Consider the following 13779-nt stretch of genomic DNA (forward strand, 5'->3'; position numbering starts at 1 on the left):
TTTTGTGCCCAGAAAAGTAATCTTGCTGGTTCCTTTTGGGACAGCATATGGCACGGGTAGTGCCATCAATGAATCCAATGCAGCTTGATAGTGGTGCACCTTTGTTTTTGACAGCCTGTAGCAACAAAAAGGATTAACCAATAACTGTGTGCATACATGAAGCTTCAGACCATAAGAAACCATAAATGTGAGCTTTTACAATTTTAGCACAGCACTCCGCGGTATCGAAACCTACATGATGAAATCAGAAATTGTGTTATAAACCATTTTTCTGGGCTCAGGTAGATTGCATGCACCGATCCATACTGACTGATCTTATGCTTCATCCCAAAGACAGAGCACACCAGTGCATTGATGCACAACCCCCCCCCCCCCCACCATAGTGACACACCTCACACTGCTAAGGTGTAAGGTTTCTATATCGTGATGTGATGTGCTCACTGTACGACCTCACATCATGGAGTGGGACTATTGACACGTTTTCAATATTTATAATTTTTGGAGTGATAAAACTGACTTACATTAGCGAATTCCCTGAGAGTGGGAGGGGAAAGCCATTCATGGTTGTTTATGTCCTTCATGTATCAGATATGGCTATCAAGCAAGTGGCCTGATAACGTGCCAACGCCCCTTCTTCCTTTCCCTTTCCCTCGCTGCAGTCGCAGCTATAAATCTATGAGTAATAAAGGACCAGGGGTCTTTTCTGGCCTAGCTACTGATGTGTCGCGTCTCTGCATGAAGCGATCGATACATGGTGTCAGAAGTGGCCCGGTGTGCCCAGCTCGATTTTTCAAGCAGCCGAAGCAATGGACATCGTGAAACCGCCGGGACCACTTCAGTTGACTGGGAATGACAGAAGAAACTGGCTAATATTCAAGCAGAAGCTGCAACTGTTCCTGACAGCGACGTCGACCGCCACCCCAAAGTCAGCAGCGGTCAAAGCAGCGATACTTCTAAGCGCTGCCGGCGACGAGGCACTGGACATCTACAACAACTTCAGCTACGCGAAAGATGAGTCCAAAGATGATTACGACACACTGCTCAAGAAATTTGACACTTACTTCGACGAAAAAGAAACCGAAGTCTACGAGAGGCACGTATTTCGTATGCGGGGGCAAGGTGAGTCCGAGCCATTTGAGCCCTTTGCACGAGACCTCAGAACGCAAGCTAAGCTCTGCAATTTTGGTGGCCTTGAAGAATCCATGGTACGAGACCAGATTGTTTTCGGCACTAATAGTACCCCGCTCAGAGAAAAAATGCTACGAGATAAGAGTCTCACAATGCAGAAAGCAGAAGAGATGTGTAAGGCTGCGGAGATTGCCGCGCAGCAAAATGCTACATGGTCCAAAGACGACGTCCACATTGACTACGCCGTAAGAAACCAGCCTGGTAAAGGAAGGCGGATTCGATGCAAGCAGTGCAACCAGGCGCACGCGCCGCGAAAATGTCCAGCTTACGGGAAGCGCTGCTACGCTTGCAACAGAATGAATCTTTTCTCGTTGTGCTGCAGAAGTCGCCAAGTCAACCAAGTACAGGAAGAGGTAGAAAGCGATGAAAACTTCCAAGTTTTGGACGTCAGCATATGTGGTGTCAACAGGCAAGCAGGGCTAGATTGGACAATGCAAGGCCAGATTGCCGGATGCGTCATCAGTTTCAAAGTTGACACGGGCTCCCAGGCAAACCTTCTTCCCCTCAGCATCTTTCGACGCATCTGCAGTACAACGCCCCTGCGCGGTTCTTACTGCCTACAATGGCAGCGTTATCAAGCACGTGGGTGTCGCCACAGCATCACTGCTCCTGAACAAAGCCAAGCACGAGACGGATTTTTTTTATCGTGAAAAAGGGCCGACAAGCAATCCTTGGCTTTAACACGTGCCTGCAATTTAGCCTCATCCCAACAGTTGTCGATGCCGTTAATAAGCAAAATGGGCATGAAACACCAGAGCAAACGGCCCCGCACCTTTTCAGTGGAACCGGCTGCGTCAAACGAAACTACAAGATGGTCCTGCGGCCCGGTGCGGTTCCAGTGGTACACCCAGCTAGGAGGGTACCCTTCTCACTAAGGGAACCACTACGTGAAGAGCTCAACCGCATGGAGAAGGCGTCTATCATCAAAAGGGTAGACGAGCCCACCGAATGGGTAAGTCCCTTGGTCATAGTTCGCAAAAAGAATGGAAGCCTCCGGGTGTGCATGGACCCAAGAGAAATTAACAAGCACATCATGCGTGAGCACTACCCTATGCTGGGACGTGACGACATTGAGTGAGAATTGTCAGGGGCGCGACTGTTTTCCCGCCTTGACGCCACCTCCGGATTCCACCAGATACCGTTAGATGAAGCTACGTCGCGGATATGCACGTTTGCGACTCCGTTCGGCCGCTACCGATTCCTTCGGCTCCCTTTCGGTATTTCGTCTGCTAGTGAGGTCTTCCAGAAGACGCTCGCAGAGATCTTCGACGGCCTGCCAGGGGTTCATGTATATGTTGACGACGTGCTAATCTGTGGCAACAGCAAGCAGCAGCATGATGAGCGCTTGAGAGCAGCACTGAGAAGGGCAGATGAAGCTGGTCTTACGTTCAACCGTGAGAAGTGTGCCTTCGGTGTGAAGAAAATAACATTTCTTGGAGACGTCATCAGTGAACATGGCATACTGCCGAGTTCTGATCTAATTTCAAGCATTCAGGCTATGCCACACCCTAATGACAAAAATGCAGTACGCAGGATGCTTGGAGTCGTTAACTATTTCCGCAAGTACGTGCCTCGACTGAGCGATAAAACGTCCCTACTTCGCAATTTGGTGAAGGAGAACGTCGTTTTTGACTGGAGTTCGGCTCATGAGCGTGAGTGGAAGAGGTCTGCGAAGCATTAACGCCTCCTGTGCTGGCCTTCTTCGACGCGAAGAAAGAAACCAAAATTTCGGCTGACGCATCCTGGCTAGGGTTAGGCGCAGCATTGTTGCAGAAGCATGGCAGTGAGTGGCGCCCAGTCATGTACGCTTCGCGAGCGCTCACCGATAGCGAAACACGGCACTCGCAAATCGAGAAAGAAACCCTGGGCATTGTTTTCGCATGCGAAAAGTTTCACCAGCTGGTATATGGCCGCAGGGTTGTCATTGAAACGGATCACAGACCTTTGCTGGCAATCGCGAAAAAGGCAATCGGAGATATGCCACCAAGGCTGCAACGTTTCTTTATTCGTCTTCTTCGTTACGACTATGAACTGCAGTTTGTTCCTGGCAAGGACCTGCTGTTGGCGGACATGCTGTCCCGTGCTCCTGCCCTTCGTGCCGTCCTGGAGTCAACCGAAGACGTCGACGTTCATGCTGTACAGGTCCTCTCAAGCATAGTAAGCACACCAACAAAACGGCGCCTGCAAAGTGAGACTTTAGCGGATCCATACTTGAGCAAAGTCTTAGAGCAGGTGGCACAAGGAACTAAGATTGAAGGAGAGTTAAAGCCATTTGCAGCAGAACTATCGGAAATTGATGGACTTGCCACAAGCACTCAGCTCACAGCATCAGGTGCAGCTACTGGATCAAGCATGCCAGCCATTCCACGCAGGACAACCCGACCACGTCTGGAACCTAAACGGCTGACTTATGATCACGAGTTTCGGCAAATTTCTTAGAGCATTGTCAAAACTGATCTTTTCACGGAGGAAAGAAGATGTATCAGATATGGCTATCAAGCAAGCGGCCTGATAACGTGCCAACGCCCCTTCTTCCTTTCCCTTTCCCTCGCTGCAGTCGCAGCTATAAATCTTTGCGTAATAAAGGACCAGGGGTATTTTCTGGCCTAGCTATTGATGTGTCGCGTCTCTGCATGAAGCGATCGATACACTTCAAAAGGTGTCCGAAGTTGGCCGTGATGTGGTTGAGCTTTTTCGACGTTATGCTCGACATGACCGAAGTGTGCCTCCCGAAGATGCGCTCTGGGTCGCACCATCGATTGGGGTACGCCAGCCGACGAAGGGTGAGGCGGAGTGCTTCGCGGCCGGGCACCTTGACATTCTGGGCACTGGTAACGGTGTTCGGCACCATCAGAGCACATAGCAGTTCAGTGATGTCGTCTTTTTCAAATCGAAACTGCTGCTTGAAAAAAGACTTCTCAATGTTATTTATGTCCAGCAGTCCGTGGCGGGAACGGTATCGTAGTAGCTCCGACTCCCGTTGGAGCCGCATTTCATACTCCAAGTAGTCTACTGAAATGTCACTAAAAGTGTCGTTCGCGCTTTGGATTTAGCGTACGCAACCGTCTTGCGTGTTGCGTACGCAAAAAACGCAAACGCTATACTAAAACTGCCTATAGTAGCGAAAACGCAACAGCACACGACGCCAATAAAAGGTTTTTTGTTTTCCGGAATGCTGTGGAAAAAACCTTTTAAAATGTTGAAGTGACATCTTTTTCAAAAACATATTTCTTTTTAAAAATGCGCCTGTTAAGCACGAAAAATTGCCTTTTGTGGTCTGCAATGCTTGGCCAAGGATAGCAAGCCATCGCTTATTTTGGGCAAACTTTATATTTACATGCTTTTCTGCTCGTTTATTGCGATTCATAGACAGCGTATTAAAGGCTAAGGCATTATTGATTATCAAACACCGTTTGTTCTTTCATTATATTTTGGCCAAAAGTTGAAGTTCTGCACTCGCTAGATCTCCGCCTCATGATGCTTAGAGCGCCCATGGTGGTACAGGTGGTCTCGGGGAAGCTCCGTGCGAACTCCCATAGGCGGGCGCCAGCCTTCCCTCTAGTTAACAGTAAGAAACTCTATGACATCTTAGTAACGCCTTAGTAGTGCGCAAAAGCCATAGTAGCGAAAACGCAACCGTACATGACGCCAATAAAAGGTTTTTGGTTTCTGAAGTGCCATTAAAAAACCGCTTGAATTGTTAAAGCGACAACATTTCTTTGCAAACATATTTATTTTAAAAATGCGCCTGCTAAGCACCAAATATTGGCTTTTGTTTGCAATACTTATCCAATAAGAGAGCAAGCCATCGCTTATTTGGGCATACTTTATATTTCATTCTTTTCTGCTAGTTTGTTGCAATTTATAGATAGAATATTGCATGTTAGGACATTCTTGATTACCGAACTACGTTTCTTTTCTTCATTATTTTTGTCCAAAGGTTGTTGTTCGGCTATAGTGCCTAGAATATAGTTCTGCAGTCGGTAGCTCTCCGCCCCATGATGCTTAGAGCGCCCATGGTGGCACAAACCCATAGGCGGGCGCCAGCTTTCCCTCTAGTTAATAGTAAGAAACTCTGTCAGCCACTGACGCAAAAAACCGAAATGCCCGCCGCTCACGGCTGACACTTTTTCCTTCCTTCATGAAATAGGAGAGGGGCAGTGAGTCTGTTTTTAAGACTGTTTCGTATATGTGATATGTGAGACCGATACTGCGCCATTTCCTTTTCTCAAAAACCAATTTTCTAATTTTCCGGAGTTCCCGGGTTCGAACCCGACCGCGGCGGCTGCGTTTTTATGGAGGAAAAACGCTAAGGCGCCCGTGTGCTGTGCGATGTCAGTGCACGTTAAAGATCCCCAGGTGGTCGAAATTATTCCGGAGCCCTCCACTACGGCACCCATTTTTTCCTTTCTTCTTTCACTCCCTCCCTTATCCCTTCCCTTACGGCGCGGTTCAGGTGTCCAACGATATATGAGACAGATACTGCGCCATTTCCTTTCCCCAAAAACCATTTATTATTATTATTATTAATCTAAATATTCCTTCCCTCCCGACCGGAGCGCCAGTTTTTGTCTATGCCCACACTACTTCCCTTGTAGGCAAACCCTACTGAACTAGAGCACTGCTCCGGCGCGCGTGTTCTAGTCAATCCCTTTTGCCGCTAGGTGAGGGCAGCTACGGGCGGCTTGGCGCTACAATTAACCTATTGACTACGGTGCCTCAATGCCAACGCCGCCATTCAAGGTGGAGACAACTTAAGCCACGCCGCCATATTGAATCACAACTGGCCTCTCCCATGTACCGTAAAATGCTCGACTGGTAGCCCAGTGTAGCTCCCGCTGCAAAAGGCCGTTCAAGTTAAAGCACTTTGAAGCGCGCCGAGAGCATGAACGGCGCCGTTACAAACGCTAGCGCCGCTGATCCCATGTGATTCATAATGGCGGGTTGTCTCCACCCCGGCGCTGGCATTGAGGCACCCTACCTATAGACTAAGAAGGCGTAAGTTATATTACTTAAAGGATGTAATAGCTTTGCCAGTTATCTACGCTTTGAGTATTCATCATTCATCCATTGCCTAATAATAATAATTGTTTTTTTTTTGTGGGGAAAGGAAATGGCGCAGTATCTGTCTCATATATCGTTAGACACCTGAACCGCGCCGTAAGGGAAGGGATAAATGAGGGAGTGAAAGAAGAAAGGAAGAAAGGTGCCGGAATGGAGGGCTCCGGAATAATTTCGACCACCTAGCAAAATGCCAGAAAGTCTCCCGCATGCATGCGCGCAAAGAATATTCACCGCTAGGATTTAACGAAATATCATTTGCATCCTTCATTACTAGGTTTCAAAATAATAAGACAGGACAAATGCACAGGGAGGCAGTGAGAGGAGAAAAATCAGAAGAGCGAGTTGACGGGCTAGTTGGTATTGCATGGTGAAGGAACAGCGCTAAGTAGGGGGCAGGAGACAAACATGGAAGCACAAACACAACAAGAATAGGGTGGCCAGACTAGGGAGGTGTGAAGATCGCGACACTTTCCCTCGGCCGCGCGTGACCCCTCTGCGCACCAATGCCACCAGGGGGAATGCGGCGCTGCAGCTAGCGGCGCGGTAAGCTCAGCCGCGTCGGCCTTGTACACGTCGTTGCAGCTTTAGTCAGTTCAGTTCGTTTCCTACTGAAAGAAAGATTTTGCGCCTAACACACACCACACACAGAAAGAAGACGACACCAGTGCGCCCGTGGTGTCGTCTTCTTTCTGTGTGTGGTGTGTGTTAGGCGCAAAATCTTTCTTTTAGTATGCAACACCAACTAGCCCAGCAGTTAACTCTCCTCAGTTCGTTTCGTCACCTGTATTGGAGTGTCTATAGCAGCGTTTTTTTTTATGCGAGGGCGAGATGCCTTCAACAGCAAAAGTGGCTGCGGAAAAAGTGGAAGTGGCTGTAGGCCATCACAGCTATGCTGAGCGACACAGCGATGCGCGGCTGATATATTGCACTGCGGGCTATGTGGCTAAGAAGAGTGTTTTGACAACTCAATGTGAAGCCTGCAGAAGCTCAAGGGACTCCGGAACAGGAGGGGGGGGGGGGGGGGCGGTTGCCGCCCAGCATTTCTCCAAAGAAGGCAGTGCCCCGCCCCTCTCATGTCTCCAACTTCTTGCACTCAGATCAGATTTCTGACAAACACTTCGATTTCAGGACGTTATAAATGTAAAGCACAGTGAGGCTGAGCTCGTTCGCTTCATACCCAGCCTTAAAACGTTTAATATCAGTAACCTAAAGCAATCATGTCCAGCAGAAATGGCTAATTGACTGAGCTCTGTCCATGAGCATGATTACTAGCATTGAAAAAGTATGAACAAACTTTTTTAATGCAGTCGATCACTCCTCATCTGTACATTTTTATATATATGTAAAGTTGCCCATTTCAATTCAGGTTTTATATGCATTACCAATATACTTTTGAACAGCGAGATATGATATTAAAACGAAATAAAATAATTAAATATTTAAATAAAAGATGGAATAAACAGACAAACAACTAAAAACTCGAAGACCTGCCCACCACTCGAAAAATAAAAAAACTTCCGGAGTCCCAGCAGAACAGCATGTCTCTGTGATAAAGGCAACATCCCAAAAAACTTCCCGCTGAGGCAACTAACGAGTTGGACCTTGGAGGCCTTTTACATTCGTCAGTCTCATTTTACGATCTTGTCAACGTCCTGGAAAACAAACTTGCGTTCAGCCGAACGCTCTTGCATGCCGAAGCTGCGGCAGAGATTCTGCAGTCTATTGGTGATGTGCTAAAAATTAGTTGTTCTAGCTGAGCATTCTGTTGCGCTGACAGCATAAGGTGTACGTTTTTATTGCCTCACAAGGATTCAGTTCTTGATTAAGGGTATGAGGATAGTGAGAAGAAACGGAAAACACTGAAACCTTGTGTGTTGTAGATCTTAGTCTGCAAAAGTCCCCCCCCCCCCCCCCTGTGAGAATTTGTTAATAGGAATCTGCTTTCTAATGGTTTCATCTGGTCCCAGAAGGAAGCTGTAGATATGGTTTGCTGCTGGTTGGAATGATCACTGTAGGGCACCCAATGGTGTTTTGCTTGGATCTACTGGTCCCAGAAGGATCTGGTTTTGAGCTGGGGTCTGCTGGTCCCAGAAGGGAGCCAATTCTGGTTTGCTGCTTGTTGAAATGGGGCCTTCAGTTGTAAATCAACAATTTCATGGCCAGAGCTGTTGCTTCACTTTCTAGAATCGTCGGAGATTGTTTACAGCTTACATGAGCGTCAAGATAGCATACATGCTACAGGCTCGCAAGCGGCGACAAAAACTGGTTGGTGTGCTGGGGCGGCGCTCGGCTACTGATCCGGAGATCCCGGGTTCGAACCCGACCGCGGCAGCTGCGCTTTTATGGAGGCAAAACGCTAAGGCGCCCGTGTGCTGTGCGCGCTGTCAGTGCACGTTAAAGATCCCCAGGTGGTCGAAATTATTACGGAGCCCTCCACTACGGCACCTCTTCCTTCCTTTAATTCTTCTTTCGCTCCCTCCTTTATCCATGCCCCGCCGCGGTGGCTCAATGGTTAGGGCGCTCGACTACTGATCCGGAGTTCCCGGGTTCGAACCCGACCGCGGCGGCTGCGTTTTTATGGAGGAAAAACGCTAAGGCGCCCGTGTGCTGTGCGATGTCAGTGCACGTTAAAGATCCCCAGGTGGTCGAAATTATTCCGGAGCCCTCCACTACGGCACCTCTCTTCCTTTTTTTCTTTCACTCCCTCCTTTGTCCCTTCCCTTACGGCGCGGTTCAGGTGTCCAACGATATATGAGACAGATACTGCGCCATTTCCTTTCCCTCCAAAAACCAATTATTATTATTATTACTCCAATTCCCTCAGGCGTTCTTCATATAGTACTTTACTCTGAGTTTCCCGTGCTTCGAACGTTGTTCAGCCCATACCCCCTGTACTGCCTCGTTTGTGGTTTTCCCGTAGGCACCTCGTGCTAATCTTCCGACAGTTCTCTGGTTTACTTCTAATCGCGACTGAACTGCAGCCCTTAAGCATAGAACCGAATTCCCGAAAGTAAGCCCCGGCACCATTTTTCCTTTCCAATACATCTGAGGACTTCATACCTGTTGTACCCCCACAATGCCCTATGTTTCATTATCCTGGCATCTCTTCGCCCTTTTGCTATGAGAGACTGTTCGTGCTTTTCCGTGTACATATGCCCGTTGTTTACCCATACCCCGAGATATTTGTATTCGGCTACTCGGGGTATTTCATGGCCTCGTATTGTAAGCTTCTGATAAGTTGTGCCGTTGAAAACCATCACACCTGACTTAGTTGCGCTAAAACTGAAACCTAGACTGTCTCCTTCGTCCCCACAGCAATTCACCAAAGTTTGCAAATCTTCCTGGCTTTCTGCTAACAGTACAATGTTGTCCGCATACATTAAACCCGGTATTCGTTGCTCAACAACATTTCCGCCTAATGTGTATGACAGATCATAACCTAGATTGCTTCCTTGTAGCCTTCTTTCCATACTTACTATATAAAACATGAACCGCAGCGGTGATAGAGGACAACCTTGCCTTAATCCTTTGTGTATCTGGATAGTTGTTGTACTCTTAATTCCTTCCCATGTTATTTCAACTTCATTTTCTCGATATATTTCCTGTAGAAAATTAATTACCTCATGACTGACACCTTCACCTTTTAAAGGGACACTGAGGAGAAATTGAAGTTGGCTTGTATCGATAGAATACCAGCTCCTGATCACAAAAACGCCGCTCTTACTGAAAACGAAGCTCTTGTAAGGTAGAAAATAGCAAGAACCAAAATACAGGTATCGCCACCACAGGCCAATCTCGCAAGTACAAGCGTGGTGACGCCATAGGACAAGAGACGCCACCTTGGAGGAATTTTCCATCCTACTTGGTTTCGCGAATCTCTGAGGCTGACAAAGGTAGGTTGCGCAGATCAATATTGAAGTAAGTTTTGTTTTAAAACCAATAGTGCACTTTTATCACACAAGGAAGGCAGGCAAAAGATAACCTGAATGTTGGAAGCAAAGAAAACGGATGCTTGGCGGCACCACAGGCGGCCAGGAAAGTTCGATTTGTTATGGCGCTTCGCGTCTATGAGCTTTGCGTGCCCCGTGGTTTTGTTTTTGACGCGCTTCGATTTACAAGCGCCGAACAGCAGAGGAACTCCAAGTGCCGCTTCAAGTGCTAGTTAACCTTTGAAGGAGCCTGTTAAGGGTTGTCAGATGATCGCCACGGTCGATGAAAAGCTATGATGGCACGATGCATGGTCGGTGATCGTACGAGGCAGCACTTGTGTGTTCGCACGCTTGCCCGGCAAAACATTCCCGGCTGTACCAGTCAACTTCAAACTACTTAACGGAAATCGTTTATTAGGGACGGGAGACAAGGTACAAGGCTGTTCAGAAAATTTGCTGATGGCCTAGCTCTGTTAGGCCAGGATATACCTAGCGAAAGCGCGGAGATTTCTGCATCAGAAGAGTGCATTCACTAGATGCGCCGTCGTGGCGGAGCGGTAGCGTTTCCGCCTCAAACGCCGAAGGCCCTGGTTCGATTCCGAACCGAACCTCGGCACCGGACTTTTCTTTTATTCAGTGAGTGGGCGGGGGGTTTAGTGGCTTCCATGGATGCCGCCGCTGAATACGTTGGTTAGCGGTTAAGCGCAGGCTCTGTTAAGGCGCGTTTATGCTGCGGCGAGGCGCGCGCGCGCACTGCACGGCGAAGTCACGTCGGTCAAAGCGAGACCCTCTATACTCCAACTGCGCTTGACCGCCGACGCGTTCGGCGGCTTCGGTGCACTCTGACCGCACTGGCAGGGAGATCGGAGCATGTATCTATTTCGCGCATAGTGCGCCAGCCGCCGCCGGCCCGGCCAGACTGATTTGGCTCCGCGGCGAGTTGCGCGTTATAATCAATAGCTGCGGCAGTTGGGCGGAGCTGTTCTTTTCGAGCTCGGCTATTTTAATCCATTCACAGTACATATCGGAAGGTACATGCAAGTTGGCGCGAGAGCCCGATCCAGTGGACCCGTTGGATATAGCGGAAGCCGTTGAAGCGTCGTGCGCCGGCTTTGGTTTCAAGCCGCCGACTTTAAACGCGACCGCCCTCGAGCACCCATTTGTTTTTTGTGGAAAAAAAATAAATAAATAACTTGGCCCTTGCAACCGTGGGAGACCTCGACGCCGCCTGCTGCGCCGTGCAACCGCGCCGTTCTAGGAACCACAATCCGTTGGCCCCAAAGCCCCGGCCAGCCTCCGATGGGCGCAAGGCGCCGACCTTGTCCTGGCCCCTTGCGACTCCCCGCACTGGGGTTATGATATTTAGTTTGCAACGGCTGCTCTCTGAGGAAGGGGGAAACCACCCGCCGGCGCATAACCTAACCGTGCTCCCTCAAAAGCATCGCACGCTCTGTGGTGCTGAGGTCGCTGAAATGCAGGTCAGAGTTCTTGCGAGAACTACGTCGTCGGGTTCAGGAACGGGATCCATCGTAACGCTGGCAAGACGCCGGTGCAAACGTAAACGAAGCGACGATGGAGACCCCCGATAGATGCCTTCAACGTGCGGCGCCGGTAGCTTTCATTTCGGCAGCTTCTAGACCGCACCGCTAGCTGCCAGAAATCACGGAGTCTCCGTTTACGTCACGTTTCACGTCACTCCGTTCTGTGTCGTCATAAGAGTTCTCGAGTTTGAATCGGAGCGGCGGGAAAAAATTTTTTAACTTCGAATCCAAATTTCTTTGACATAAATGCATATTTCGCTCCCGGACAAGCGTCAACAAAGCCACGAAATGCCGAACTATCAGATATTGCTAAGGAAAAAATTTCGATAGGGTTCTCCTCAGTGTCCCTTTAATATGTTCCACAGGAGTTCCCTGTTCACGTTGTCATACGCACCGCTTATGTCAAAGAAGGCTAAATACAGAGGTCTGTTTTCCGCCTTAGCTATTTCTATGCGCTGGGTAAGCACGAACAGGCAATCATCTAAGCGCCTACCACTTCTGAACCCGTTATGAAGTTCTGCGAGTATTCTATTACTTTATAAGATTCCCATTTTCGGCCTATTTCCTCTTCAGATAACTGCGCCCTCTTTGCTTCTCTGTGTTCCCGTGATGCCAACCGTCGTTGTTCGATGGCCTCCCTAATTTCCTTGTTCCGCCAACTTCGTGGCTTTCTCTTTCCTCTCCAGCGCTTTGCTCCTTTTACTTGTTTTATTTTTGTACTAATTAGGAGTTCTAATTTATTATAATCCCACTTTTCCATGGGATGTGTCTCTATTGCTTCCTCTATGCACGCCGTTATTTGCGCTATTTGTTCGTCATTTAATTTTCCGCACTCTTTCCGACTCCCCTTCATTTCTCTTTTGAGCAGGGCTCCAAACTGTAGACTAATACGCTTATGATCACTACCGAGGCTGTACTTCCCCTCTTCGTCTATTTCCATCATTGCGAGCTTGCTATACATCCCCTGCGAGATTAAGCAGTAGTCAATGGTCGTTTGCCTGTTACGGGATTCCCACGTGATTTGTCCCTCACACTTATAGGTTGTGTCGCTCACGGAAGTCTAGCATCAACTTCCCATTATAATCTGTGTATCCATCCAGATCCTCGATGTGGCCATTCATGTCCCCCAATAGAATAATATTGGCGCCTTCTCCAAACTGCTTTTTATCGTCATTAAGACACTTAACTAGATCCGTGTTCTCTTGCCTGCATTTGTCCCCTGTCCCCAACAGGTCAACCGAGCGCCCTCAGCGGCCAGAAAGTTAACGAAAGTTGGCGCATGTAGGCCCTGAGGTACATGCCTGAAGCGTCAGCTCGATTTCAATAGGCGCCGAGATCGCCATGACATTGCGCAGACTGGCCGCGAGGCGACGCTAAAAGCTGACCCTGGGGCTTTGGCTCGTGACGCCGTCGGGGGAGGACGCTTTTTTTCGAAGCTCCAGCTACTATACGTCCGAAGCTAAGTGCCTTTTTTGCGCTTGTACATGCTGTCGGGCGGTGGTTTTAAACCGAGTTCAGGGTAGGAAGGCCAGCGGAAGTGTGTGTGCCGAAAGTTTTTGTGTAGGAATTTTGGCAGGCTTTTACGTTGCGTAATGCTGATGGTTTTTGGTGTAGGAATTTTGGTGGGCTTTTACGTCGCGTAGTACCGAAGGTTTTTGTGTAGGAATCTTGGCGCGCTTTTACATTGTGTAGTGCCGAAGGTTTTTGTGTAGGAATTTTGGCGGGCTTTTACGTTGCGTAGTGCCGAAGGTTTTTTCTGCAGGAATTTTGGTGGGCTTTTAGGTCGCGTGGTGCCAAAGGTTTTTGTGTAGGAATTTTGGCGCGCTTTTACGTTGGGTAGTGCTGAAGGTTTTTGTGTAGGAATTTTGGCGGGCTTTTACGTTGCGTAGTGCCGAAGAATTTTTCTGCAGGAATTTTGGCGGGCTTTTAGGTTGCGTAGTGCCGAAAGTTTTTGTATAGGAATATTGGCGGATTTTACGTTGCGTAGTGCCGAAGGTTTTTGTGTAGGAATTTTGGCGGGCTTTTACGTTGCGTAGTCGACCGGACGATGGGTAGGC

The 13779-nt window shown here is 48.6% G+C and overlaps 1 protein-coding gene across 1 annotated transcript; it reads left to right on the plus strand.

Annotated features, from left to right (window-relative positions):
- The first annotated feature begins 1999 nt into the window (after positions 1-1999).
- Positions 2000-13007, plus strand: LOC144102786 (uncharacterized). The gene is made up of 3 exons (XM_077635949.1): positions 2000-2140; positions 3226-3376; positions 12955-13007. Exons 1-3 carry the CDS (start codon positions 2000-2002, stop codon positions 13005-13007), a joined length of 345 nt encoding a protein of 114 aa, XP_077492075.1.
- Positions 13008-13779: the final 772 nt, after the last annotated feature.

This window comes from Amblyomma americanum, chromosome 8 (genome assembly GCF_052857255.1).
Source record: "Amblyomma americanum isolate KBUSLIRL-KWMA chromosome 8, ASM5285725v1, whole genome shotgun sequence".
Taxonomy (NCBI): Eukaryota; Metazoa; Arthropoda; class Arachnida; order Ixodida; family Ixodidae; genus Amblyomma; species Amblyomma americanum.

Excerpts from the sequence above, each read along its gene's own strand:
- LOC144102786 (XM_077635949.1), top strand. The coding sequence starts at position 2,000 with ATGGTCCTGCGGCCCGGTGCGGTTCCAGTGGTACACCCAGCTAGGAGG. Across the intron at positions 2,141-3,225 it reads TAGACGAGCCCACCGAATGG|TTTGTTCCTGGCAAGGACCT; the intron begins GTAAGTCCCTTG and ends TATGAACTGCAG. Across the intron at positions 3,377-12,954 it reads AACAAAACGGCGCCTGCAAA|GTCAACCGAGCGCCCTCAGC; the intron begins GTGAGACTTTAG and ends TGTCCCCAACAG.